At 35.4% G+C, this 27,210-nt stretch overlaps 4 protein-coding genes across 20 annotated transcripts; 2 read left to right on the top strand and 2 right to left on the bottom strand.

The window, feature by feature from the left end:
• The first annotated feature begins 638 nt into the window (after positions 1-638).
• Positions 639-5,472, top strand: LOC103850374 (nuclear poly(A) polymerase 4). Of its 4 annotated transcripts, none has more exons than XM_009127137.3 (13): positions 639-1,103; positions 1,172-1,249; positions 1,484-1,591; positions 1,787-1,849; positions 1,924-2,085; positions 2,394-2,507; positions 2,580-2,642; positions 2,726-3,055; positions 3,132-3,296; positions 3,422-4,306; positions 4,407-4,493; positions 4,863-4,909; positions 5,001-5,472. In XM_009127137.3, exons 1-13 carry the CDS (start codon positions 990-992, stop codon positions 5,029-5,031), a joined length of 2,247 nt encoding a protein of 748 aa, XP_009125385.1. In that variant the 5' UTR covers positions 639-989; the 3' UTR covers positions 5,032-5,472. The 4 variants fall into 4 exon arrangements, with proteins under 4 accessions (XP_009125385.1, XP_009125380.1, XP_009125374.1 ...); XM_009127132.3 differs by having other exon boundaries at positions 4,998-5,472; XM_009127126.3 differs by having other exon boundaries at positions 4,863-4,939; positions 5,043-5,472.
• A 1,198-nt stretch (positions 5,473-6,670) lies between these two features.
• Positions 6,671-18,034, bottom strand: LOC103842194. Of its 14 annotated transcripts, none has more exons than XM_033286067.1 (4): positions 12,603-18,034; positions 12,222-12,286; positions 11,410-12,153; positions 6,671-11,298 (listed from the first exon to the last, which is right to left on the bottom strand). In XM_033286067.1, the coding sequence occupies exon 4, from the start codon at positions 7,536-7,538 to the stop codon at positions 6,957-6,959; it is 582 nt and encodes a 193-aa protein (XP_033141958.1). In that variant the 5' UTR covers positions 7,539-11,298; positions 11,410-12,153; positions 12,222-12,286; positions 12,603-18,034; the 3' UTR covers positions 6,671-6,956. The 14 variants fall into 14 exon arrangements, with proteins under 14 accessions (XP_033141958.1, XP_033141960.1, XP_033141961.1 ...); XM_033286069.1 differs by having other exon boundaries at positions 11,410-12,142; XM_033286070.1 differs by having other exon boundaries at positions 12,725-18,034.
• Positions 18,035-18,246: 212 nt separating this feature from the next.
• On the top strand, positions 18,247-20,182 carry LOC103850331 (lachrymatory-factor synthase). Its single transcript, XM_009127071.3, has one exon. The coding sequence runs from the start codon at positions 18,600-18,602 to the stop codon at positions 19,089-19,091; it is 492 nt and encodes a 163-aa protein (XP_009125319.1). The 5' UTR covers positions 18,247-18,599; the 3' UTR covers positions 19,092-20,182.
• A 1,284-nt stretch (positions 20,183-21,466) lies between these two features.
• On the bottom strand, positions 21,467-26,850 carry LOC103850318 (homeobox-leucine zipper protein ATHB-8). Its single transcript, XM_009127051.3, has 17 exons — positions 26,538-26,850; positions 25,826-26,036; positions 25,572-25,731; positions 25,370-25,473; positions 25,014-25,104; positions 24,732-24,941; positions 24,543-24,626; positions 24,305-24,460; positions 24,057-24,131; positions 23,869-23,975; positions 23,584-23,779; positions 23,312-23,497; positions 23,114-23,194; positions 22,779-22,913; positions 22,286-22,699; positions 21,898-22,050; positions 21,467-21,742 (listed from the first exon to the last, which is right to left on the bottom strand). The coding sequence occupies exons 2-17, from the start codon at positions 26,026-26,028 to the stop codon at positions 21,596-21,598; spliced, it is 2,502 nt and encodes an 833-aa protein (XP_009125299.1). The 5' UTR covers positions 26,029-26,036; positions 26,538-26,850; the 3' UTR covers positions 21,467-21,595.
• Between the last annotated feature and the right edge of the window lie 360 nt (positions 26,851-27,210).

Genomic DNA, 27,210 nt, shown 5'->3' with positions numbered 1-27,210 from the left:
TCCTTATCAAAAATGAAATGAATTCATTCTATTTATTCCTTAGCATTACTCCAACATGTATTTAACTCCAAACCGAGCATAATCATCTCGAAATAATGCTAAGCATGATTCCTAATATCCTTATTCCTCATGAGAAAGTTTTTAAGACCATTTCCAATTATTTATTTTATTTTTCTTCAAAATAAAATAATTCGATAACAAAATTATATTTTATTCTAATGATACTTTATTTTAGAGTGAAAAATAAAATGATGAACAAAAAGAATAAATGAATTATTCTATATATGGAATAAACATATTTTTTATTATAGAGTGAAAATAGTACCACTAAAGCATTTTTATTTCAAATTAGATTTTATAGTGAAAAATTGAAAAGGTCTAACTCTAGAATGAAAAAAAAAAGTTTTCGAGCGCAACATATTAAAAAGACTATTATACCCTTCATAGGAATGATTAATTTTGTAGGCCGACGTCTCCATGGGCCGTAACAAGGGTGGAACAACAAGCCCATTTAGATTTAGACGGAGACTTCTCGTCTTCCTCCGTTAAACTTAAATCCATTTCACATTAATTTAATTTAGCCAGAATCTTCCAGTAATTAATATTAAATTAAATTAAAAATTAAATAAAAATCGGATCGGCTTCTACCTAATATCATCCCCCCGAAACACAGCCTCTCTCTCTTCATCTCCCTCATCATACCCATCCCCATTCATCTCGATCCCTTTCTCTTCTCTCTGGCATACGATTTAACCTCTCTCAGATTCTCTCCTTCGCCCCCTTTGACTTTCATTTGACACCCGTAGTCTCTCGCTTTCCCCCCCCCCCCTCTTCCTTCGATTTAGGGTTTCCGCTTAATTCAAATAAAGTTTCGGTTTTTCGTTTTAATTTCCTTTTTTCGAATTTCATCCTGATCCGATCTTTCTTTGAGTTAGCAATATGTGTTTCTGCTCACCTTCGGCTTGAGATCGCTTAGGATTGTGTGTGGTATGATGGTGGGTACTCAATCGGTGAATTCCCCTAAGAGCTATGGGATCACGAAGCCTCTCTCGCTTGCTGGCCCTTCCGCGGCTGATTTTAAGCGTAACCTCGAGCTTGAGAAGGTATCTGCTTAGTTTAGTTTGTCGTTTCACCGATTGCTTAGCTGAATCCTGACGTGTTTGTTTTAAAGTTTTTGGTTGACGAGGGACTATATGAGAGCGAGGAGGATACTATGCGGAGAGAGGAGGTTCTCGGGCGCATTGATCAGGTGATTCACCGTGTCTTGGTTGGTTGATTGTTGTTCTCTGTTTACGTTGGAGTGTAGGTTTTCACAATCGTGCAATGACCCTTGAGCTTAAAAACTATGTCTTTTTATGACCGTTGATCTCTCATGTTTGGTCTGCTTGTCCTTTATTTGCTCTTTCAAGTTCTCTTTATTTGTGATCCAGGCGTGTTTGTAGTGGTAACTCTTCTCATCTAATGTTTTGGTTAATACTTTTAGATTGTGAAGCACTGGGTGAAGCAGTTAACTCAGCAAAGAGGCTATACGGACCAAATGGTGGAGGATGCAAATGCTGTCATTTTTACCTTTGGTTCTTACCGACTTGGAGTAAGTGATCCTTGCTTTTATCTTAGTGCTCGCATAGACTTATGATTATGGACTACCTTTTCAACATCCCAAAAATATCAATGAGAGTTAGCTCTGTTTCTTTCTATGCAATGCAATTCTATTCTTTTTTTTTTATCATCTCTATTCTACTCTCTTGAGTCATGAGGCTGAAGAAGATAACTTGTTGACTTGCAGGTGCATGGGCCTGGGGCTGACATTGACACTCTGTGTGTTGGGCCATCTTATGTTAACCGGGAGGTGACTCTTGCTATATTACTTCTTTTTGATGCAAAAGTTTGATTTTCTTGAGTCTTTAACACTTGTTTGTACAGGAGGATTTCTTTATGATCTTGCATGATATGCTGGCTGAAATGGAAGAAGTGACTGAACTTCAACCTGTTCCCGACGCTCATGTTCCGGTCATGAAATTTAAGTTTCAAGGAATATCGATTGATCTTCTCTATGCTAGCATATCTCGTTTAGTTGTGCCACAGGTAAATTTATCTGTGAATCTAATGTATCGTTTTCTGCTGATATGTGATTACCTTATGTTAGTCTTGTAGATAATATGTTATATTTGTTAGTGGTTGCATGTCGATGGGGGTTGATAATGTACGCTTTCTTCCAAAGACATATATTAGAGAAATTTGGTTTAGAAGTTTCTGACTTGAAAGAGAACTGTTTACTGCGGTTATTTTTTTTGCATAGAAATTTGATCTATGGATGGAAATTTAGCCCTTTCACAATTGTTTTGTAACTGCTTACTGAATCGAATCTCTTCATGGACATGATATATCAACAGGATCTCGATATATCCAACTCTTCTGTGCTGTGTGATGTTGATGAGCCAACCGTCAGGAGTCTTAATGGTTGTAGAGTTGCTGATCAGATTCTTAAACTCGTTCCAAATTTTGAGGTATTACCTATTCATTGTGTTAACATATTAAAGAACGATTGTTGCCTTCGCTGATCTTTTGTGCAATTGCAGCACTTTCGTACAACATTAAGATGCCTGAAGTACTGGGCAAAGAGGCGTGGAGTATATTCAAATGTAAGATCATACCTTCATGAAATTCATATGTATTGAAAATTTTCATTTTTTTATGTTCTCGCCATCTTTCTCATTTTATGCAGGTGACTGGATTTCTGGGCGGTGTAAACTGGGCACTTTTGGTAGCTCGTGTGTGCCAGCTCTATCCAAATGCGATTCCTAGTATGCTTGTTTCTCGGTTTTTCAGAGTATATACTCAGTGGCGGTGGCCAAACCCGGTTATGCTTTGTGCTATTGAAGAGGATGAGCTTGGGTTCCCTGTCTGGGACCCTCGCAAGAACCATCGCGATCGCTATCACCTTATGCCAATAATCACTCCAGCTTACCCATGCATGAATTCTAGCTACAATGTTTCTCAAAGCACTCTTCGCGTTATGACAGAGCAGTTCCAGTTTGGTAACAATATCTTGCAAGTAAGTCAGTAAATCTGTTCTCGTTTCCTCAAACATTTACTCAGGATCCTATCTTCAAGCACAATTTTTAATGCAGGAGATCGAATTAAATAAACAACACTGGAGCTCTTTGTTTGAACAGTATATGTTCTTCGAAGCATATAAAAACTACCTGCAAGTTGATATAGTAGCAGCAGATGCAGAGGATTTATTGGCTTGGAAGGGTTGGGTTGAGTCACGGTTCAGGCAGCTGACCTTAAAGGTAGATACCGTCCTCTGTTCATTACGGCAGTAACCTGTTGAATCTTCAGTGTTTATTTGTATTTTTTTTGGTAGGAAAAGAAATTGAATGGTTTTCTCTCTCGTGTCTCTTATTTAACTTTGCAGATAGAAAGAGATACAAACGGAATGTTAATGTGCCATCCCCAACCAAATGAGTATGTCGACGCGTCTAGGGAGTTTCTGCATTGTGCCTTTTTCATGGGCTTGCAAAGGGCAGAGGGAGTTGGTGGTCAAGAGTGTCAGCAGTTTGATATCCGTGGTACGGTCGAGGAGTTCAGACAAGAAGTAAACATGTATATGTTCTGGAAGCCTGGGATGGATGTGTATGTTTCTCATGTGCGTAGACGACAGCTTCCATCTTTTGTTTTCCCAGTTGGTTACAGAAGGCCACGGCCTTCTAGGCACCAGAATCAACCGGGTGGAAGAACTGGTGAAGATGGTACAGTTTCCAATTCTGCGGTGGAGAGGCATGTGAAGAGAAAGAACGACAATGAAATGATGGATGCTCGGCCAGAAAAACCTGAGAAGCGCGCATCTCTTAGTCCACACAGTTTAGACATTGTTTCTCCTGACAATAGTGCTATCACTACTGGTTGTACCCCTCCTTTATGTAACCTTAGAAGGTCACCTGGTGAGGGAATTGAGGCTGCAAATTTGAACACTGATAGTCCTGAACTCGCAAACCTTGCTCGAGATGAGTGTAACTCTGGCAGCGAGCAAGCTCTGGAAGTAGATAGTATGGCTCTTGTTCAGGAATGCTCTGATCCAGCTGAGGCTTTTGGAAAGTGTGTGACACCTGATTCTAGTGATGTGGTAGCAACTGAAAGTTGTCAGGAAGAGAACTTAGATCGTGATTTGAGGTCTGTATCGATCAGTGTTGTCGATGAAGTCGAGAGGGAATCAAAGTCACATGGTGGTACGCGGATAACTGGGGAGATTGCGGAGAGTGTTCAGCTGGGTAGATCTTGCGGGCAGAACCGTGATTACGAAGTGAGTTTTTTTGTATGTTTAAGGGTTCAAAAGTGTTGCCTGGAAATTAGCAATCTTTTTCTTGAAGGAACGGGGAATAGTGATGATGTTTTTTTTACAGGGATTCGAGTTTGCTGCTACAAAACCAGATCCTTTTGTGGGAAAGGGAAACTTGTTCTCTCAAAGTGGCATACCAGAAGACCTTCAGGTTTGTATGCTACCTCAGAGTAGTTGCTTTTGAATTATTTACATTTTCTTGCATTAATATGTGAGCATCAAAGCTCCACACTACATTGGAATAAAGTGGGATCCCATATTCGGTTTCATAGTCAAGAGACATAGGGTGTAGCGAAGTTTGAATTTTCATGGTAGTGTCCTGATCCAACCTCTTTTTCCTACTTAAGAGGTCAATATTTCTGCTGTGTTTTCACTTGCCTTGTGTTGGCAGGTCCTGCCCTGCAGTGCTTTTTGTTGTGTGTGTCAAGCAACTGTGCTTGAAAATAGTTTTTCTTTTCTCTCTTTCTGTAATATACACCTTACTAACGTATGGTGTTGCCCGTAATCTTGTTTGTCTTAGTCAAACTCTTTGGTCAGCGGGATGGAGAAGGCAGAAGACGGAGCTAGGTCAGACTCTTTGCAGAAGTCACAGATAAGGCAAAATCATGATGTCTTTATATTATTGTTTTTTTTTGGTTTCGTGGTGCTTTTATAGCAGCAACAGGTTGAGCTTAAAGTCCACTGTGTGAACGTCCTTTAGGCTATTGACGTGATAACCAAGACTCAAAGATCAACTTGCGGTGGACAGACGACAGAGTGCAAAAACCTTTGGTAAGTTAAATTTTTATGAGAAAAAAAAAGTAAAAAAAGGACATTTAAAAAAATCCAAAAAAAAGGAAAAAATGGAAGAAAAAAATTTAGATAAGCAAGGAACGTTTGGATGGATTTGTTTTGTTGAGTGGAAGATCAAAACTCAATATGCTTCACGAGGTGGTGGGGCAGTGATCATCACTCATATTAAGACTTCTGGAGAGAGGGGTTGATTTATTATGTTGAATGCCTTGTCTTTTTTTTCGGTTGTTTCAGACACCTGTTTTGGTACTTTAAGATGGCTGGTCCTCTTTGAGGTTTGACTTGGATCGTTGTGTTTTCTATTCCCCGTTTTATGTATATAAGAATGTTTTCCCCTATGATTAGATGAGTAGTACAATGCAAGGCTTTAAAAATATATTGCAAAAAGAAGGTTCTGATCTGATATCAAATGATTAGCGTGTATACTTTACTTTGAAGACTCGTTTAATCTTCATTTTGATGGAAATGATTGAAAATTGATCGATTAATTGGAGTACACATGGTAGATGAGTAATGGAAAGAAAGATTATCAAATTTAATGTTTTAAGATAATGCTAATTCCACAAAGATTGAATATCAATCTCATTAATTTCTGTCTCGTCACGTAAATAAGTGAGCATGAAAACCGGTTACATGGATTCATTCAAGAAGTAAGAAACACATGTACGTTCCTAATTTCTTCTCTAAGACAGCATTTATTGTGGACATACATGAGAAACCTGTTTTGTTGACTTGTCTAAAAACTATACAACATGCCAAAGATTTGAAGACTAGGAAGAAGAAAACGACCAACTTAATCACAGATAGTGAACACATTTCAAATGGATAGCTACTTCTTAGTTTCATTTAGTGATGGTTAGCTTTTTCATCATATCAACATCCATTACATGACAAAGTGTCCCGATCTGAATATTATATAACCAAGATATTATTCCAAAATGTTTTTACACATTTGGGACAGATATTATATATCAAGTCCGCATCATGTGCAAAACAACATGATTGGATATGCATAATATAGAAGTTACTCATCTAAATGAAAATATTAATTTCATTGGATATTCCAAACATGTACTACTGTGTGTATTCTTCCCACACAAAGTTAATGTTTAAAAACATTAGTGAAGCTTTTACAATTAATGGCAAAACAGAATATCGATCGAGTTCTAAGATCCAACCCTCTAGATCTTTAGTGGGATTCGGTGGAGCGATGCTATACTTTGGAGAAGCTTTTACAGTAACTTTTGACTTGTTAGCTAGACTCTACCAATCTTACTACAATATTGGCTTATGCGACGGAAGTATATGTTATTATTATAGGAATTAAGATAGATTCCCAACGATGGATTATTTTCCACATCATTTGGCTGACAAACTTTGTCGTTTATGTCCATGTGTAGCTAAAGCATAGTAAACGACAAATTAAATGTTATCACAACATACAACAAACTCAATGCATGTATGGATAATATTTTCCTCCCGAAGGGTCGGTACTATGACATTCTATAAGGAGCTAGATATAAATCGTACTTTAAATTTGTCATGAAGATATGTAAATATACATTCATATGTATGCGCCAATATACACAAAAAGAGCTATTTTCGAAGATTGATTTTCCTACAACTTTTTTCCAAGCAGATCTGAATTAAACACGATCATGGATTCATTGATTACAGAAAACAAATGAAAGATAAAAAATGAAAACTATACAGGGAAATATTAAAAAGTCAAAATAAGATTACTAAAGTTACATATCACAGTATTTTTTTCCCCATATGATTTGATATTTTGGTGTAACGAAAGGTGACGCTAAAACATGTTTTAAACCTCCTGAGCCATCATCCACCTCTGCAACCTCAGCTCTCTATGGAACCTCTGTATAAACTCCTCCGCCGCTCTGTCCACGTGGCAGCTGTCCATGGTTCCCACGCTGCTGGCTACGTCGGGAAACACGGTCGCTGCACCGTGTCGTTCCCGATGAATCTTAGGCAGCGTGTTGTATCGGATATACTCGTGGCGTTGGCGTTTGTTGATAAGCGGTTTGCGAGACCCGCTGCGTCGTCCGTCGGTGGTGGTCGAGGCGTAGGAACGTCTTGGTGGGGTGCTGCTGCAGCTGAACTCGTAGTCTAGCTGCAGCGGTACAGGTGAGATGAAGGAGGATCGGACATCGTCGTGGTCGGAGGGACGGCATGTGATGTGGGAGTGGGAAGTCGAAACGGCTTCGTTTAGAGATTTGCGTAGGGTCTTGCCACGTTTCGCGAGTAGTTGTGGATCGAGTGTTGTTTGGAGTTTGTGACGTGAGGCGTCTGAGACCTTCTGGATGGTGTAGAGGATTAGCTTCGCGAGTCTTGAGAGCTTCTTGGTCGTGGCTGGTGAACAAACATCCATCTCATGTGTTTGCATATGTGATATGTGTAAGAGAAAGATAGAAAGAGACAAAGAGAGAAAGAGAGGGGTTTGGCTTCAGGATGAAGGGATGTGATTTAAAGAAACTAAAGTGGGATTAATGATGAAACTTATGATGGTCTTTATATAACGGAAACATTATATTTATTCCGCTATTGGAGTTTTATCATGTATTTATTCCAAGGTAGGGAAAAAAGAAGTTGATGGGTCCAATAGTTATTATCTTAACCGTTAAAAACATTCTTGATTTTATTAAAGAGACTCTTCTTGTTTGAGTCTCCCACCATGGTTTTGTGATAAACAAAAAGAGAAGTACATGCAATATAGATCATAATATTGATTGTAATTTCTAACTAAGAATAAAATTCCACGTATATTCTTTGTACCGTGTTATAAGAATTGACAATTTGATAGCACTGATTTTACTGATAAAATAAAACTGTTTTTGATATTTCAGAAAATAGGGACCTGAATTTCTTGTAGCTGTTATTTATTCAGTGTTTAGCTTTAGTTGAAAATTAAATGAGCATATGAATACACCATTTTTATTCAATACTTATTGTAAACTGTTAAAGTTATGCGTTATTAAATTTTAGGATATCTAAACAACTAGTATATTAATTAAAATATCAAATCTTCACAATTTTCATGTGGAAACCCAAATTAATTCCATTATATGTTTTCTTACCACATCATATCCACGCATAGTGCAAACCAACATTAAATTAGAGTGGAATCAATCAAACTCTGATCACTAACTAACGGAGCGAATCCTCATAAGAATTCTATTTCGCGATATAATTTATATTTCATCAGAATATTGCGTTGTCCAAAGTAAAAATGATAGTAAGAATTTCTTATATAAAAAGATCTATAAAGAATGTGAATGGATTTCCCATGTGTAGAATACATAAATCTATAATATAGAAACTACAGCCCGAACTTTTTGAATCCACATATGAATTATTAAGGATGAGATCTATAGAAACTTCAAATTTCAAAACTAGAAACATATGAAATTGATTGTAAAGTATTTTTAAAATAGAAACAAATAGAACCGTTAACAGTCATTTCTTTATAGTTTACTAGGATAGGCCCGCCCTACGGGCGGGAAGTACGAAAAAACTATCTAGTTTATTTTTAATTTTTGAAATTTATCTAAAAATATATTTATTATTTGAGTTTGTTTTTTTATTAAAAATTATAGATTTATCCAGTTAATAAAGAAATTTCATTTTTATTATGTAATTATTTGACATATTAGTATTTACTTTGTTTCATATAATTACAGATATCCAAAAAATTTAGTTTGAATTGAAACAAATAACAAATCGAATCAAATCTATATATTTGAATAACTAAGTATATAACTTTTATAGAATTATCTATATTTATGTGGATACAATAATTTTTAACTCTCCTTTATATCATAAAAAGCTAATGTGTTCATTTATTGTATAGTAGAGTGTTTGTATCTATTTGCAAATTATATTCTTATTTGCTATGATTTTTTTCATTAAAATAGTTGTTCTATTTTCATTTTGATATTTACTTTTTTTTTTAATATGAAACATTTTATACGATTTTTTCTAAATTAGTTTTCTAAGTGTGTAAATTTACGTTAAATGATTTGATTTTTTTGGAGAACTATGATAAATAATAAAGTTAATTTATGTGATTGAGATTAGTGTTTTAAAATAATTAAAACATATTTGTAAATATATTTTTTGTCAGTAAAAACTCAGATTGAAAATCTTTATTTTTGGACAAAATATTTATGACATCTCTCTTAATTTCAGAAACGTTTATGTAGTTTTTTTATAAAATAAAATCAATTAGTAAATGTTAATGGAAATATAAATATAAATAGAATTAGTGTCCAAGAAAAAGCGCCAAAACTCAGATTAGTGTTTTTTTCTCGTTTTTGATTTGTTATAAGTAGTTGTTTTGTGACCGTTAACAACCTAAGGAGTCTGCCAACGTGTTCGTCTTATAGGAGTACAACTGAGAGGTGATTTGTTATAAAACTTTTTTGTAAATTATAATTTTTTAAATTAATAAAATATCATAATCCCAACATTTTTAATTTATAGAGTTTTTACTGTATTTGAAAACGAACATATAATTCGAGTCTCTTGCAAAACTCTTCCTTAATTAATGTGAATGCTTTTAAGTGTAGTTTAAAAGAAGACATAATGTAATGTATTAGTTTGAGTTTATTTAGTATGAAAATAAATCCTCAAAAAAACTTATTTTTATAGTAACATTTGTTTTGCAATAGTTTTTGTGATAAAGTAAAAGTGAGTAGAGACGTAGTATTCATAAATAATCGCCATGTAGATAATGTGTAAGTAAAATTAGTACAATATTGTGGTTTTAGACATGCAGTTTCAACAATGCGTCTTTAAATGTTGTGGTAACGAAGTCAAGATTATTTAGTGTTTAAAATTTAATTTTTAGTGCTTTAGAGTTCATTGTGTTAAGGTTTGGGGTTAAGTGTTTTAGGTCTAGAGTTTAAGGTTTAGGAATTTGGATTGAGAGTTTAAATATTTATTTTATTTTCAAAATAACATTTACTCTTATTAGAGCATCTCCAATGTAAAACTCCATTTTTTCCTCTAAAATGGAGTAAAAATGAAAATGAAGTAAAATTACTCCAATCCTACTTCATTTCTCATTCCATAATAGAGTGATGAACAAACAAAAAATAGATTACTTCATTTATGGAGTAAAATTTGAACGCTTCTTGAATAAGTGGTCCAGAAGAATATTTCTCCCGTTTGTGGTTGTTGTAAAATTTTGGTTTCTTCACCTTCATTGTTAGAATTATTTTAATTAGACATTTTGTCAAAAAAATTATTTTAATTAGACATTCTAATAGATATTTTATCACATTTTCCCTCTCAACCATTTGCGTGAAGACTTTAGTCATTGGAACCCCTGCTATATCTCCGTTTCCATTCTCACTAATGGACACCATTGTGACTATACAACCTTGTTCTCTCATTCTCCCTCCAAGTCCAATCCATGCTTTAATTGCACCATGGTAGAGCTATACATAGCCTAATCCCCACCTCAAACACCTGGGTTACTTCAATGTAGTGAAAATTTTAAAAGTAACAAATCACCAAAGAACTTATATGCAAATAAATATATAGAAAAAATAAAAGTAAATGAGCTGTAATTTGTTGAATCTTTTAGTACACGTCTTACAAAAATCTAATCCCAACTTTCTTAAGACATAAGGAACTCTGTATATTCATTTCACAAAATTACTTGTGTGAAATTCGTTTCTCTAGCTCTCAAAAGTACAAATATAATCTAAATAAATCCATTTGGATCATTAGTTTACATGAAAAATATGCTATTGAGGATCAAAACCCTATTCAGATTAACAACACAGAGTTGAAAGAAAAAAAAAAAAGATTAACAACACATGAACGACTTTTTTCACTGATCCAGTTGTTTTAGATGATGGAGTCTGAAAACCGGTACGGGCTTGCAACAAACACTTCTCTGATAACTCACAATACGTGGTATAGACTTGCTAATATATAATTTTAACCTGTGGCAGGTGCAACCCCTTTATCCAACGTGGGTCCGCCTCTGCTTCTTAACCTCTTCAAGCTTCACTTCTCATCAAGAAAATTGTCCTTGATCCCTTTTTCCCTTTCTTCACCAACTTCGTCGCCCATTCAAATGAAATTCAGTTTCTCTCTCGGAAGAGATGGACCAATGACTGGTCTCCCGCATAGAGCTTAACGCATCACCACACCAAAAGAGTAAACATCAGATTTCTCAGTCAGTTGTTGTTTGGTCAACTACTCGAATCAAGATAATAAAAACTTCCTTTCACCAGCATACTCACGTGTCAACTTGGATAAGACTGGTCAAGATCTGGACCAGTCTTAGGCAATAGAAAGTCTGCAACTTTGACATGAAATTCTCATCCAAGTGAACGTTAGCAGACTTCACATTGCTGTGTGTTGATGGCTATTGCAAAATCTGTATGAGGATAGTAAAGCCCTCTAGATACACCAACATATATCTCAAGTCTCTGCCTCCTGTTCAACCTAGGGTTATCCGACGCCTACAGATGGTCCTTAAGAGTTACATTTTCCATACTCTCATACCCGATGTAAAGCTATAGCTGATTAGTATTTCTGTGTTTAGGAAAAGAAAAAAAAATCCTTTCCTCGTTTGCCCGTTTAACTTCGGGATCTTGCACTCAAAACAACAGAGAATGGTTCAATCCACTTTGTATTTTTTTAATACATTCAGTCTTTCATCAATGCAAGAGCATAGAAGTTTATTTCAAACCTGTGGATATGGTCTAGCATCAGAAACCTTGTCCCTGGTGGGATGCTCACATCTATTACCACTCTTCATTCATATTTCAAAAAGCATCAAGACATCAGTCTTAGTTACAACACGAAAGAAACCTTATATATATATATAGCGGTGAGAAAGTAAAGAATAATATCTCCCTTTGAAAAATATTGCTTGGAAGATAGCAAAACCAGCAGCAGTGGTGACTGCATTTAGTGGTTGTCCTTGCAAGCCTTGGCTCACCATAGATTAACCAAATCCAGATCCTAATACTGCTACCACGCTGTCAAAGTCATTGAAGAAGTAGTTACTTAATAAACTCATGCAAGTGGATTGTGAACTGATACTTACGCGGTTCCGACTTGCACACAGTTTCAAGATCCTCAAATCCTATGACATAATCTTTGATATGGAACCTGTTAAAAATAATATCTTCGTTCACCAATCACCACACATACTTCGTCTCAGCAAGTCAAATGTTCAACTCAACCACAAAAGTTAAAAACTTCCAAGCGGTGAGATTGTTATATAGAGAAGAAAACAAAACACGACATAACAGAGGGAGAGATCTCGACTCCCAAAATCCCAACAGGCAAAATCTCGACGGTGGTGCTAGAACGACCGGCTCTCAGATCGGAGAACATGGGAGAGAAGTTTGATATTCTCATTTCTGAAAGTTTGGTAACGATTGAGAGTAAAGAACTGATGATTTTCACCAAAATAAACTCTTACATTTATAGCTGTAGATTCAATGAAGGGAATAAAAAAAGGGACGTATTGAGTAAAAAGTCGTGTGAGTAGTGGGGAGGTATTGTTAATGAGGGCATTAATGACGAAGATTGAAGGTTGCCTACTTCCATAACGTTTTTGTAGTTCGTCCGCCGGTAAGGAGAAGACGATTCGATTAGACACATGCAGATTCCAACAGGGTTTGGCCGTAAACAATTGTCCAACGTTACTCGGACTGATTTTCTTCGGCTGCTACAACCATTAATGGAGAGGGACACGTGTCACCTAATCCTTGAATATCAGTATGAACCCTAGAAATCAAATGTCGCAATTGTTGAAGCGAAGAGTGACTTGGAGATTGATTTCCATTAGCCCACTAAACAAAGTCTTAAGCCCAGATAAAAAGATTGCAATTAAACACGTCAAGCCCAAACAAAATCCAAACAAATTAACTCTTTCGTAAATGAGACGGTGCGTTTCAACGGAGTGGGACACGTGTTACCCTTAGGATCACCAAATTTCTGACGTGGCAGCAGGAGAAGGAGGGAGTAGTCTTCTTTATATAATAAGATGTAATGCCTAGTACATGTACATCTAACATGTTTGGCCATTGGAGAAAATATCTGGTAAATACAGATACTGAAAATTTGATCTTACCATCAATAAAAGCGACTCGACTACTTAATATATAAATTCACATTTAAAGCAAAATAATATTTAAATAGTGTAATGATAACAGCTGCATTATACCAGTTTTATTTGAACCGTGTCTGTCTTTTTGGATTTTAATAGTTGGTTTCCTTTCTTTTTCTATATCTTTACTTTAATTAAATTTCTTTGTCAGGTTAACAATAAAGAAGGGATGGATATATTAAACTAACTTCCTTTCTCTCTGTTTTGTAATTTGTATTAGTCTCTCTAAGTTGTTCGCATATGCAAAAAGTGTAATACGGGTAGGGTTCCATTGGTCATATTTTGATAATATTTTTATCAGAAAAGTTGATTTTGATTGCTTTGTCGAAAGAGTTAAAAAAATTATCGATAAAATTTAAATAATTAATATTTTTTGTGAAAAAAAGAAAACAATGAACTGTTTGCTTCCAAGTTTCCAACTTGGATGTCTCCAGCTACTAAGTTTCGTATAGATACTTCGACGGTCGACACTATTTTATATTACTTCAAAACTTTTGTTGCAACTTATGTTACTACAAAACTTGAAATATTTGTTCATATCCTGAAAAAAAAATAATCAATGAAGTATATAATTGATGGTGATAATATATCTAACAATTTAGAATAGATTTTTGAAAGTAAAAGTTGCAATAACATGACAAAACTGAATTCGAATCCAAAAGTATGCTTTTATAAAAATAGGCCAAACGGTATTTTTCGTTCTTTTGGTTTGATTAAACAAGAATAAATACTGTATGTGCATGAGAATTTTTGTTATCCAAGAGTCAAGTAAAATCTTTAAACAGATGAATAATGATGACACTTTTACCTGAATGGATATGTTAATTGTGAATAGTATGATTTTGTTGACTCTTATGAGTAAACCCTCACGCAAAGTTGAACATGTAACTTAAACTTTTTGGTGGCTTTTCACTACCTGTATTATGCCTAGAAGAAGTGTCAATGAGCTGGAGATATAAAAACCACATTATCCGACCAAGAATTAGGCTTAGATATTGTAAATATTTAGGCATTTTGTTGAGCAATGAGTGCTTAATTATTTGCACATAAAATTGTCATCATTAGTTATTACAAATTATCCTTCTTTTAAAATTTCCTGGATAAAATATTATATTTTAAGGTTAGGCAATCGATGGGCGTTGTGGACTCTGATGGCTATGTTAAAATGAATTAGGGTCCTACTGCTTGGGGAAAAAAGAAGAGAACCCTTTTTACATTTTCCAGTTTGATACCTTCTCAAGCAAGGGTTAAGAATATCTTATACTCATATACCCTTAAGAAATGAATGATATTACCTGAATATATATATTAATTTATATCATGCTTAGTGGAAGAGGGTACCGAGAGAAAATGTATATATTTCATTGATTTCAAAAGTTCTTTATTAGACCATCAAAATATGTGTTCTACATGGACGATTATCGGATCGTTTCTCGGATTATATAGACGATAGTCCACCGTCACTTTCCTTTCCATAATACTTAAAAATCTTTTATTTGCATATACAATTTTTCTCATGTATTTATGTTTTTTTTTTTTTTTTTTTTGAAAAAAAAAAAATAATAATAATTCTCATGTATTTATGTTCTTGCTTCTCTTTAGTTCTAACCGGTACGTTTGTGTTGCTTCATAATTGTATTAGTATAATCCATTCAGCCTTGTGTTTTAGTTTTCCTGGTATTTAGCTTTGTCTTTCAAATATATAGATCGTGTATCAGATTTAATGATCAAGCTTTTCTGGGAATTAAGCTCAAAGAAAATCAGTCAAGTTTTAAGAGCTTTGTAGATCTAGATTTTTGAGCGGTTGGTGAGTTCATAACTTCATAAGCATGTACACCGGATAATACGCAAGTTTATGTTGAGTTTATTCAGCACTTCCGGTGGCCAACATTATCCTTTATATTTTAATTAACAAAAGCTTGGTTTTAATTTCACTTTGAGTACACATATTTGTAAGGTTGCTGTACACTTTCGGTTAGCTAATGATGGCTAAACTATATAGGATCCCTGTTTTGCTACTATATAATTGTAATTTATATATTAGTGGAGTATCTTTGCAGTGTCGGATAGTGGGACTGAAAAGTTTTAGTTTGGAAAGAAATAGAAATTACAATTACAATCTAATATATATAAATATGTTTGGTTCACTCCTGGGGTGTCCACGTGGAAACTCACTCCCTGACAGACTGCCACGTGTCCAAGGGTTGTGAAACTCACCGTTTCATTTATTCCTCATGGACTTTGTGTTAACACGGATTTTAGAATGCAGTTTTGAAAAAGCCCAACTTGAAAATAGGTTAAGACAACTTGAAACGTATCGTTTTCTGTTTCCTGTTCTTCTCCACCATGGCCACGAAGCTCCAACTGTTTCGATTCATCTTCTTCCTCAGAGCTTGATTTTCACCGGTTACGCATTCATCTTCTTAAAGTCGTCCTTGATTTCATCATCCACGATCTCCATTTATTGTATGTTTCGCTCTTGCAAGGCGGTGGAGAAATCTCAGTATAAAAAGGTTAGATCCATGTTCTCTCGAAATTATCCTGACGACCTATTCAAACATAGATATCCCTTTATTTTCTGGAAAATGGCTAGCTCTCAAGTTTTCTTTTCCGATTTGAAGCCCGGTTGATGTTCCTACACGATTGAGGTGATGTTGCTTCGTTTCTGGGAGGCTAGGAATGTTAGGCAGGGTGATGAACTCAAAACGATGAAGATCAAGGCTTAAAATTAGGTGTAATCAGAATTTAGACTTTTAGACTCTCCTCTGTTGATACGGTTCAGTGATTCGATCCGTTTTTATGAGAAATACAGTAATGTTCTATGAGTGAAATCAATTAAAACTTTTCGTTGAGAGACAATAATTTAAAAGTTTTACAAGACTATGGCTATCGTTGTTTCTATGTTTACTGAAGAGGAGACTGAGAGGTACATATCATCTGGTTTGCTTTCTCCAAATGTGGAGGCTAAGATTGTGGATCAGGATACGGGTCGTGTCTTGGGGTTTGATCAAACTGGCGAACTCAGGTTCCGGAGTCCTACTGTGATGAAAGGTGTTTGCTTCTTCTTTAACACGCAATTCTTTTGTGTTTGGTGTTGGTATGAAACTGTGTTGAGTTGCTTTTAAAGGTTATTTCAAAAACGTAGAAAGCTACTGCTTCTACTATTGATTCAGAAGGATGGTTGAAGACCGGAGATGTGTGTTACATTAACAGTGAGGGTTTTGTCTTTGCTGTTGGTAGATTAAAGGAGCTAATCAAATGCAACGGATATCAGGTAAGAAACAAAAAAAATTACATATAATCAACTTGTGTTTGATCTTCTTAATGTTTTAAAACTTATAAATTTGGTTAGAAGCAGTGTTGCTAGCTCATCCAGAGATTGCTGATGCAGCAGTAATACCGTGAGAACTTGCTTTTAAACATGACCCATCACTAAATTCTTCTCTTTAATGACCTTTTTTGAGGCTTTAGCTCTTACTTTTCTATCTTATTGTTTTTGAAGTATCCTGACAAGAAAGCTGGGCAATATCCAATGGCATATATCATCAGAACAACTGGAATCAACTTATCCGAAAGTGAAATCATGATCTTAGTCGCAAAGCAGGTGTTTTCAACCATGCAGACCATGTTTTGTAACTAATCCAGCCGTGGTTCCTTATATTTATTCTGAGTTTTGTTTGGATTACGTAGGTATCTCCATACAAGAGGATATGTAAGGTCAGTCACGGTTTTGTCTTCGATCCCCAAGAATCCCTCTGGCAAGATTTTAAGAAGAGAACTTATAAAGCTCACAACCTCAAAGCTCTGGCAGGGAGCTGTGTCCACCAGCCTTATCTCACACTTCACCATTAGTTAACTCATTTATTTGGTTAATTCCTCTATAAAAATCTCAGTCAAAACTGAAATATTACAAACTTATCAATTCTCATACTGAATCTCTGTTTCTCTGTATATACAAACAGAATATATTACATAAATAAATAAAATCAAACGTTATAATAATTAAATAAATATAATATAACAAGACATTATGGGCCAATATTTAGCCAATATAGCTAGCAACCCCGTACCAGTTGGCTAGGGAGAATCTATGAATTATCAAAACAACTTAAATTAGTGGAAGTATTATAAATTATGGGCAAACACTTGGCGATATTAATCGAATATAACTTGTGACACAAACCACAAAAATGAAACAATACGATAGTGTGTACAATAAATTATTGACACATACACAAAAAAATATAAATCACGCGCATCCCCGGTGCTCAAATTATTGTAACACAATATAAACCAATATCCTACGCCTGATGTAGCATCCCTCTTAAATCAATACTACATAAAACATCAAACAAACTCATCTCCAAACTTACTCATATTTATATTTGGTTGTTTCTATCAAAATAACCATTAAAGTTATATAACAAGATTTATTTTAAAAACATACAAACTATCGTTGCCATCCCAAAACATAAAAACTACAATTAATCTCACAAAATATGAGGGTAACTATTTTATAGGATAAAACATATTAGCAGATTTATGTTCGTCACATAAAAAAATAACTCTTTTTATAATAATTCTTTTATGTCATTTTCTTCAACATATATATATATATATATATATATATATAAAAGATGTATTGTAATGTGCACATTTATATAATAATAAATAATGATAGTATATATTATAAAACTAAACATCTGAAACTAAAATAAATATTAAAAATATAATGCTATTAAAAATATAATGGTATTATAAAATAAATATAAATACTATAGCATTTACTATAATGCTAATATTATGATCTCATAATTCTTTCATTATTTGTTTGTTTATAATATTTTTAAATCTATAATAATTTTTAAATACTTCATAAATTAATACAAAATAACTTTTATTATAATTTCCCGCCCGCAGGGCGGGCCGACCCTAGTATAATATAAACAGTTACATTGAATCTTTTTTATTATAAACAGTCACACTATCATAGTAATCTATAGTGAACCAAAGATGTAGAAACCCGACAAAAATAATTGGAGATTTTGGGTTGCGTTTGTGGGTTACGTAAAGAGATTTGGACCATGCATGCGTTGTGATTAGACTTAGTTTTGGGCTTTGTAGGTTTATTGGGTTGTACTTGGTTTGTAATTATAATTAGGGTAAAATGATAACTAATAAACTCTCCACCACGCTTGACTTTGAGAATAAATAGCTTCGTGCTACCAAACTCCTCTACAAATAACATTGCAACGAAGCAACTACCTTGTACTAAACAAAACACCAATCATCAAAGTCGTTGGTCAGATGGAACCAGAAACGGTGGTGTTTAAGTGGGAGGGCAAACAAGCCGCTCAAGTCAACGGCGTCACGGCGGAGCAAGCCTGGTTGGTCGTTTCAGATTTCTGCAACGTCCACAAGTGGTTCCCAACTGTTGATACGTGTAGCCGAGTCGAAGGAACCGATGGTCAGACGGGTCTGGTCCGATACTGCGCCTCCACCGCAACCAAGGAAGACGAGGAAACTAAATGGGCTAAGGAACGTTTGGTCGAGATTGATCCAATCGGACGGTGTTTGAGCTATGAGGTCCTCGAGAATAACGTGGGGTTCAGAACTTACGTGGCTACGGTCAAAGTAATGAAAGTGGACGGTGCAGATGAATCGGACGGTGGAAAAGTCTGTCGAATCGAGTGGTCGTTTGTGTCCGATCCTGTTGATGGTTGGAAGAAGGAAGACCTTGAATCCTACGTGGGTTTCTGTCTTAAGCATATGGCTAATAAAATGGAAATGAATCTGTAAAACCTTTCTATGTAATTTTTCATGAATAAAAATATATCAAAGCTCATTGTTTATTTACCGTGAGAAAAATTTAGTTGGTGGTTTTAAGGTGAAATAAAGATACTTCGACTTAGGAGTAATCTAACAAGTAATTTCTTCGTTACATTTTTCTATTACACTTGACAGCCTGTTCCATTACATTTAGCTTAATTTTTACGTTCGTAACGGCTGGTTTTCAAACATATCCCTAAAGAATAGTAACCACACAAAAAAAGTATATTCCTTTCTTTTCTTAAAAAAATAATCTACACCTTTTTCACTGTACTATTAAAGAGTTGTAAAACTTTAAAATATTAATTGATAAGAGGAAATTAGCATTGGTTAGTTGTGGGATTGTTTAGTATAAAATGATTTATTTTTTTGCACTTTGTATTTATATAACTAAAATATTAAATTTTTAATATATGTGGATTTTTTTTTAAAAAATCTACTACTCCATTGCGTATTAACCACACAATGACAAAGTAATAGGTACGGAGTAGTAAATTAAGAACAAAACTTGGGTTCACCCCCTGTGGTGAACTCTTTAATTCACCTCATTTCTTTAGACCAATCAAATTGCCATGTAGGATTAATGAAATAAAATATTAAAATCCTTTTAAAAAAGGAAAATAGCTAAAGAAAAAAAAAGAAAAACGCCTATCTATTAAGGCCGTCGGCTTCTTCTTAACGAAGGAATGGAAGAATGTGATCTCCATCTGCAAGTTCGTCCTCATCGCCCACGGATATAAGAAGCTTTGTTTGTCAAGTTTGTCAAGTTCGTCCTCATCGCCGTCACCATGAAGGCCGATCGTGAACGCACGAGCTAGCTGTTGTTTATGAATGTGTTGTATTCTTACGAGACTTTAGAGAAGTGAAATCAATGCAATGCATACAACTACAAATGCGAGCTCTTGAATCTGCTGTTGTTTACGCTAATGTTCCTTTGATATGCATTCATTGACTAAGCAATATTGTCCTGCTTTGAAGTTGTTCTCAAAGCATTTGAAAGTTAAGGAACATGTAGTGTTGTATTCTTATGAGGCTTTAGAATCTGCTGATAGATTTTAATATAACTGCAACGTGATCTTCCATTTTTGATTCTTGCATGTGGATGAATGTTTTTTTGTTTTTTTTTCTTTTTGTGAAACTTTGGGATATGAGGAAAAACTTTGAAATCTGTAAGGCTAGTGCTCTGCAGATCCGATTATGTACCCATCATTATTTTTTTGTAGCATTAAAGCCTAACTCCGATATTCATGTTATTTATTCCTTTATCTGTTTGTTTCATGTCAAAGAGTCTGGAGATTTATGAAAGATATCGATATTCCATAGGCATATGCAATCATGAACCTAATGCTCAATTGTGGTTCCTGCTGTAGCATTCCATGTTTGTTACTATGTTTTCCAACTGTCGATTCACACGATTTGGCAATAAAGAAAAGACGACATGAAACCAAACCAACAGCACCCGAACAACTTCTGCGACAGCTTGACAAGCAAGTTCGCAATGGTCTCCTATCCCTTCAGAAAGTGAAGAAGGGAAGATATGACAAGGGACTGCAAATTTGGTTTGCTGCAACGATTTAAGTTTCAGGCTCGAGGAGTTTTTTTTTTTCTGAATAAAACTTTGATTTGAAAGCAACTTGACAAACAAAGCTTCTTATATCCGTGGGCGATGAGGACGAACTTGCAGGTGGAGATCACATTCTTCCATTCCTTCGTTAAGAAGAAGCCGACGGCGTTAATAGATAGGCTTTTTCTTTAGCTATTTTCCTTTTTTAAAAGGATTTTAATATTTTATTTCATTAATCCTACATGGCAATTTGATTGGTCTAAAGAAGTGAGGTGAATTAAAAAGTTCACCACAGGGGTGAACCCAAATTTTGTTCGTAAATTAAAAGAGAGAGAATATTGAGTATTAACCACACAGTGACAAAGTATCGGTACTAGTAGTATCTCTTCAGAATTTTATTGGAAACAGCGGCATTAATTAAATACAGTCAGATTCGAATCAATACTAGCTTTTTAGCCTTTAAAATAAGAGCTATGAGCTTATTTGGACTTTGCTTCGGCCATCAACTACGCAGACTCTGTCCTAGTTAGTAAGAGCTATGACCATATGCACTCGTTAATTATTTCGTGAATAAATAGCCATCAACCACGCAGACTCGGTCCTAGTTAGTAATTGTAGAATAAAAATGTTGCGTTGACAAATTAAGTTTCTTTTTTTAAAAATGATTCAGCTATAGAGAATGATGATCCTAATTTTGTTCAGGAACGTCGAAGGAATGGAGTTTAAATTCAAAAATTAGAGATGATAGCGATTTGACTCATTTCCTGACTGTATAACTAAATAAAAATGAACTTTTCTTTTGTTTAAAATAAAAACGGACTAGGAGTTAAGAACATATATAAATATATCTCTGAAGAAAAGGTGTCTCTGTGTATTTGATAATTAACAAGAAAACAAAATTATAAGAAACTCAGATAAAAGACCAGTTGAGGAACATGAAGCAGATACAATGAGGATCTTCATCATCGTTTAACACTTTCCATGCAACAGCCTTTTCGTACGTTACTGCTCTTCCCATGCTCGACATGCATATTCCTCCATCAGTACACATAAACCCCTGAAAAACCATCATTATTAATTTACGACCCCATAGTTATGATTTATCATCGAGATCCACGTTGCCCAATTATACAATTGTTGATATATAGTATATGTTTCAGCCTGTTTTTGTATGAATAATGTTCTATTTGTGTAATGCTTTATTTAACGTACCTGCTGCATGATTTGAGGGAAGTCGGAGCAGAAGGTCTTCTTCCCGTTGTTGTCAAAGATTTTCTCGAGAGTGATATCTTGAAGTGCCACCAACGTCGTCTCCAGCATGTCCAAACCAGCCTGGTTCGCAAATGTGAATACTGGCGGTAAGGCCTGCAATGATCAAACCAGTCCACTTTCCTCGTTAAAAATTATAATTTTCAATGCTATGTATGTATCATCATTGATCGCTAGGCGCAAATCATACATTTCAACGTTATATAATGCCAAGAGCACCTAAAACATGCATTAAGTTTTCACAATTTTATTTATTATATATACAAAACTTTAGGGAAAATATAATGTTATGTGATGCATGCGAACGAGAACAAAGTAAGAGAAATCTGACCTTGAGAGAACAACACATGAGGGCGTCAGGATGGTGCCAAAGAGACTTGAGAAGATCATTTCCATTAGGTTTAAGTAGTTCAACGCCAAGGTAACATCTATACGAATGAGAAATCCAACGAGCGAGTGTGTGAGCTTCCGGCGATGCGGGTGGTGGACGTAGGCCTCCGCTTAGCTGATGAGAAGAAGGAGAGAGAGCAAGAGCGACCCGTTGGACCGAGGCGATCACACTTCTCACATATTGTCTAGCCATTGAGGCTACATTCTCTTGCATATGCATCTCAAAAGCTAGCTGAAACGCTATTGTCATCACCGACTTTGTATTTCCTCTGCTCCCGCATGAGTCCCCGGCTGTTCTGCTCCCTATGTCTAGAGCCGATGCTAGGTCTAGCGTTCGGTTAGGACTCAATCCCTCCTATAAACATTTTTTATTGGATTAGTATTTGATTTGATATAATGTTGTTAACTATACTTCTTATATGAACTGAACATACCGATTTGGAATCTAGTGGAATGATGCGGAAGCCTGAAGGAATGATTGGGGCATCATCAGAGAAAGATGCATCAATTGGTGCAAAGATAAGCTCTGCACATGATTCAACAGCGTTCTCATCCACTCCACTGCACATCTAAATCATCAAACCATTAAATTATATTAGAATCACAATAACAATTATTTGCATTAATATGAATCACTGAGAGGCAGAGACTTGGATCTCAAGTATTAGTACTTTTCTTTTAAATGTAAAGTTTTTTTAGACTTTTTTTAATGAGTAAACGCAAACATAAAAAAAAACAGAAATTAAGGTTTAAAACAATGAGGTCTCACTTGCAGAAGAAATATATCGGCAGGCATCATCATATCTTCTTGGTAATGCCCCAAGCTCTCAAGCTTAATTACTTCCATGAACTGCCAACAACATAGGGAAGAAAAATGAATTAAGTTTTTAAAATCTTCACAAATTAAACGTAGTTATATTGATTTGATATTCCCATATCGAGGATCCATTAGTCTTAGTTAACTTACCTCTTCATTCTCTATAGTGTGAGCTAGAGGAAGAATGACTTGACCGCCAAAGCTCCCTGGGCGAGGGATTGGTAAGCTACAAGGCCCTGCTTTAATGGCTGCAGCTGAATACGCATCAATGCTATTATCTGCCCATTCTTGCCTATGTTCCCTCAAGAACCGTAAAAGAATCGAGGGAGGAACATTCTACACAAACAAAAATATCCTTAATGACATATCAAAAAGAAGAAATTTAGATTCTGAACTATTAGATTTTATGAGCTTGTAATTACTTGTAATAACATTGAAGCTTTGGCACAAAGAACTGCACTAGGCATAGAAGTGAAGCCATTTGAAAATGGGAGACTTGAAGTCATCATCATCTTTGTGGGAGAAGAGTTCACAAGAAGAGTAACATCATCTATACCATCACTCTCTAGCATCGACCAGCCTTCATCGCTAAACCCATTGACTGCTTCGTTAAATCCTCTGAGAATATAACAAACAAGTTAGGTTTAGTTTATAGAACACAAGTTTTGAATTTTTTTTAAAGGTGAAGTGTGAGAAACGTTAATTACTTGCTGAGTCTTTGGCTAAGTGCTCTAAGAGCCGCTGGTCTTCTTCCCCAACCAGATACGTTAGGTTGTGAAATCTCTTGAGATATTTGTCTCAAGTAGCGTAGAGCCTGTAGCAAAAAGACGCCATAAGTTCTTACACATCTTTTTTCAAGAACAAGGTTGCGATTATTTCACACTATGAATCTTACGGCCATGGTGGTTCTTTGGGCGAGTAACGTTGAAGACTCATAAAGAGAACGAAGAACTTCAGGCACACTCCATGGCTACAACAAATTTCAACCACGCTTAAAATAACAAAACTTATATAAAGACATGAAGTATGGTCTGTATGGAATGTGGAAAGAAACAGAGGAAACACTTCACTTTCAGAACCAAGACCTAGGTTTCTTGTGTACCAAGGAATAAATGTAATAACATTAGAAGAAAGGTTGTGTACCTCAAGATCCAAATGATCGACAATGTGAAGAATGGAACCACCTCCTTCACAGGGTCTAATGAGGTATCCACTTGGTAAAATCTCTGCTCTAACGAAATGAGGAGATGGTGGCATACTTGGCCCGTTTTGTGTATTGTTCAGTGACCGTTCGCATATCTGTATCAATCAAAATTCAGTATCTGCGACTGATGTATATATATTAACAGAATAATTAAGGATTATTTGCTAAGTATTATACCACAAGACTCCCATCTTCCATTACAGATGTGTAACGTAGCATCCAGAAATCACGTGCTGGTGCCAGTGTTGTCGGTGCATAAAGCTTTTTTCATAAGAAAGAACATAAACAAGAGGAAGTTTTAGTTTTGTTTTGGTTCATTCGTTTGGATATGATTCTTGATGGTTCTCAATCATCATTCATTAATACCTGCATGTAGATTAGTTCTAGAGTTCCACCATTTGCAGTGGAGAGGACGTTAACGATATCAAGAGATCTACAATCACGCAACCAAGAAGGCTTATCTTTAAGGATCTCTGCAACTCTTGTGGGGTCAAGACCCACGAGGCCGCAAGCACGAGCTGCGATTCCCGTGCATCCATGAGAAATAGCAACGATTCCAATGGAATCCGGACCAGGCTGAAAATTCATTAGTCAGTATAACAATGAAGACGTAGACAAAGAGACAAGCTAGAGACTTATGGAAAGTACCTTCATCCCAGGCATTTGGACCCACTCGACGGCGGTTCCAGTGGCCTTAGAAATGAACTCTGTTAAAGTTTCATCCGCAATGGACAATAATCTGAAAAAAAGACAAAGAGATTTCATAAGGTTACCAGAGATGGAGGCTTTCAATGGTAATAAAGTGTAGGAACCAAAAAATTTACAAGTTTTTGGGTTAAGTAAAATGTTGAACTAATATGAAAAAAAAATGTAGAGAAATGTTTTTGTGTTAATTCGTTTATTTTCTAAACGATTTTTTTTTGCATTTCTATTATGTTTCCAACAAATTCTGTTTCATAATTTTCAATCAAATTTTTTGCGGTCTAACATGACTTTTAGCTTACCCAGCAGGGCTAGCATCACGAGGCTGATGTTGAGGGGTCAAGTGGTGCTGACCACTTGTCACCACTGACTCACAGCTCGTATCCGTAGTCGCCAAGTTCCCTTGCTATTGACAAATCACAAGAAACCATAGAGACTATCAATTACATAGCTTATGCGTCAAGTTACACGTGAAATAATCAAAAGATGAATTAATATGTATACGTTTTGAGGGTGTTGGCGAAAATAGCTGTTCTCATAAACCAAGTGAGACACTTGCTTTTGCAACCGGTCATTCTCTTCCATTAAAAGCTTGTTCATCGCCGTTAGCTTCCGGTTTACAGCTTGAAGCCGCGACGCCTCTTTACGTTGCTTCTCTCTACACCTGCAAACACACATAATGAAACCAAAGTCAATAAATCTCACAACCTAGAGGATTTCTTGAGAGTCAAGAAACTGATGAGAAGTAAGGAGCAGACCTGCGGTTTTGGAACCAGACTTTGATCTGTTTAGGCTCGATGTTGGAGAGGATAGGACATTCTCGGATTAGCTGTTGGCGGCGCATAGAGCTTGGTTTAGGACAGTCATTGTAGAGCCTCTCTAGGGCTTCCACTTGTTCAGGAGTGTACCTTACGTACTTCCCGTTGTCAATATTGTGACTGCTATTACTCCCTCCTCCCATCTTTGATACTACAAAAGAAAACAAACTAATTAATTAACACGATCCAGAAGATTATATATGTATGTATAATATTTAGAAAATGTATGTATACATAATTTTTTGTATGTATTCTTGACAAAAATATGTATTTCTTGACAGTATGAACTTCCTGGTATATATTTTAAATAATTTTCTTGATATTTTAAAAATTGATCCGTGTTTTATTTGTACGTAGTAGTGAAAGTTGAGATGTAATTTATTAATAACGTTACACTTGATGATTCTTGAGAAACCCTTAATAATTAAAAATAAAATTTATTCAACATCCTATCAAAATTGAAAATGATGCAGATTAGGTGCTTATTATGATGGCTTCATGGCTCAAAGTAATAATAGATCCTAAAAAGGACCATTGACAGCACAAAAATAGTATTTTTTTCTCTGTATATTCCATGGAACCTAACAAAGATTCAAACCTTTTTTAATCGTTAAAGAAGAAAAGAAAGAGTGAGAAGGATCTTATTAGATACCGTAGACTTGTTTCTGATCAACCCGATCTTGAAGCAAAGAAAGAAAGATTTAGAAGTTTCTTGTTCTTACTGTGAATTCTCACAAACCCTTCTGGGAATTTTTCTCTCTAAAAGTTCCAAAGGCCTCTTTTTCTTCTTTTTTCTATCTCTCTCTCTAGAAATAATGGATGAGTAATTTCCTTCGGAAAAAACTGTGAAGCATGCTTCACAATGGGGACTACGAGATTCAAACTTTAGACTCTGCTACAGTTCAACCACGCTTTCTTCCTAACCCACACTCTCTCTCTCTAGATAGATCCACAACGTGAAGAGTCAAAGATTTGTGAAACTTGTTTATAACAATTTGTAGTGGGAAGAGAAAGCGAGAGAGAGAAAAATACTTTTGTTTATGGGTGGGTGGGCTTCTTTTTATTTAATTTTAATTTATGAATTCATAGAATAGAAATGTGTGTATGGAAAATGAGAGAAGACATGTGTGTCGGGTTGTGTTGAAAAAGAGAGAAGTGAGTACCCTTCATACCAGACAACCACCACTTCTCATTTTTTCCTTTTTCCTTTTTTTTTTCATTTTCTGTCTTGAAGTGTTTCTGTTCCAATACACTGTAAAAGGCGCACACACACACAAGAATATTTCCCAATATCGCCTAAAATACGTCACGACGTCATCATCATC

Source organism: Brassica rapa, chromosome A01 (assembly GCF_000309985.2).
Source record: "Brassica rapa cultivar Chiifu-401-42 chromosome A01, CAAS_Brap_v3.01, whole genome shotgun sequence".
NCBI lineage: Eukaryota > Viridiplantae > Streptophyta > Magnoliopsida > Brassicales > Brassicaceae > Brassica > Brassica rapa.
The sequence above is the reverse complement of the archived record's forward strand: the minus strand, read 5'-3'. Positions and strand labels throughout refer to the sequence as shown.

What these genes read in the sequence shown, in the direction of transcription:
- LOC103850374 (XM_009127120.3), top strand. Translation starts at nt 990, where the DNA reads ATGATGGTGGGTACTCAATCGGTGAATTCCCCTAAGAGCTATGGGATC. An exon ending in GTAACCTCGAGCTTGAGAAG is followed by an intron (nt 1,104 to 1,171) that starts GTATCTGCTTAG and finishes TTTGTTTTAAAG; the next exon opens with TTTTTGGTTGACGAGGGACT. An exon ending in GGCAGAACCGTGATTACGAA is followed by an intron (nt 4,307 to 4,406) that starts GTGAGTTTTTTT and finishes TTTTTTTTACAG; the next exon opens with GGATTCGAGTTTGCTGCTAC.
- LOC103842194 (XM_033286058.1), bottom strand. Translation starts at nt 7,538, where the DNA reads ATGCAAACACATGAGATGGATGTTTGTTCACCAGCCACGACCAAGAAG.
- LOC103850331 (XM_009127071.3), top strand. Translation starts at nt 18,600, where the DNA reads ATGGAACCAGAAACGGTGGTGTTTAAGTGGGAGGGCAAACAAGCCGCT.
- LOC103850318 (XM_009127051.3), bottom strand. Translation starts at nt 26,028, where the DNA reads ATGGGAGGAGGGAGTAATAGCAGTCACAATATTGACAACGGGAAGTAC. An exon ending in TTCCACTAGATTCCAAATCG is followed by an intron (nt 22,700 to 22,778) that starts GTATGTTCAGTT and finishes AAATGTTTATAG; the next exon opens with GAGGGATTGAGTCCTAACCG. An exon ending in TCATGTGTTGTTCTCTCAAG is followed by an intron (nt 22,051 to 22,285) that starts GTCAGATTTCTC and finishes TGATCATTGCAG; the next exon opens with GCCTTACCGCCAGTATTCAC.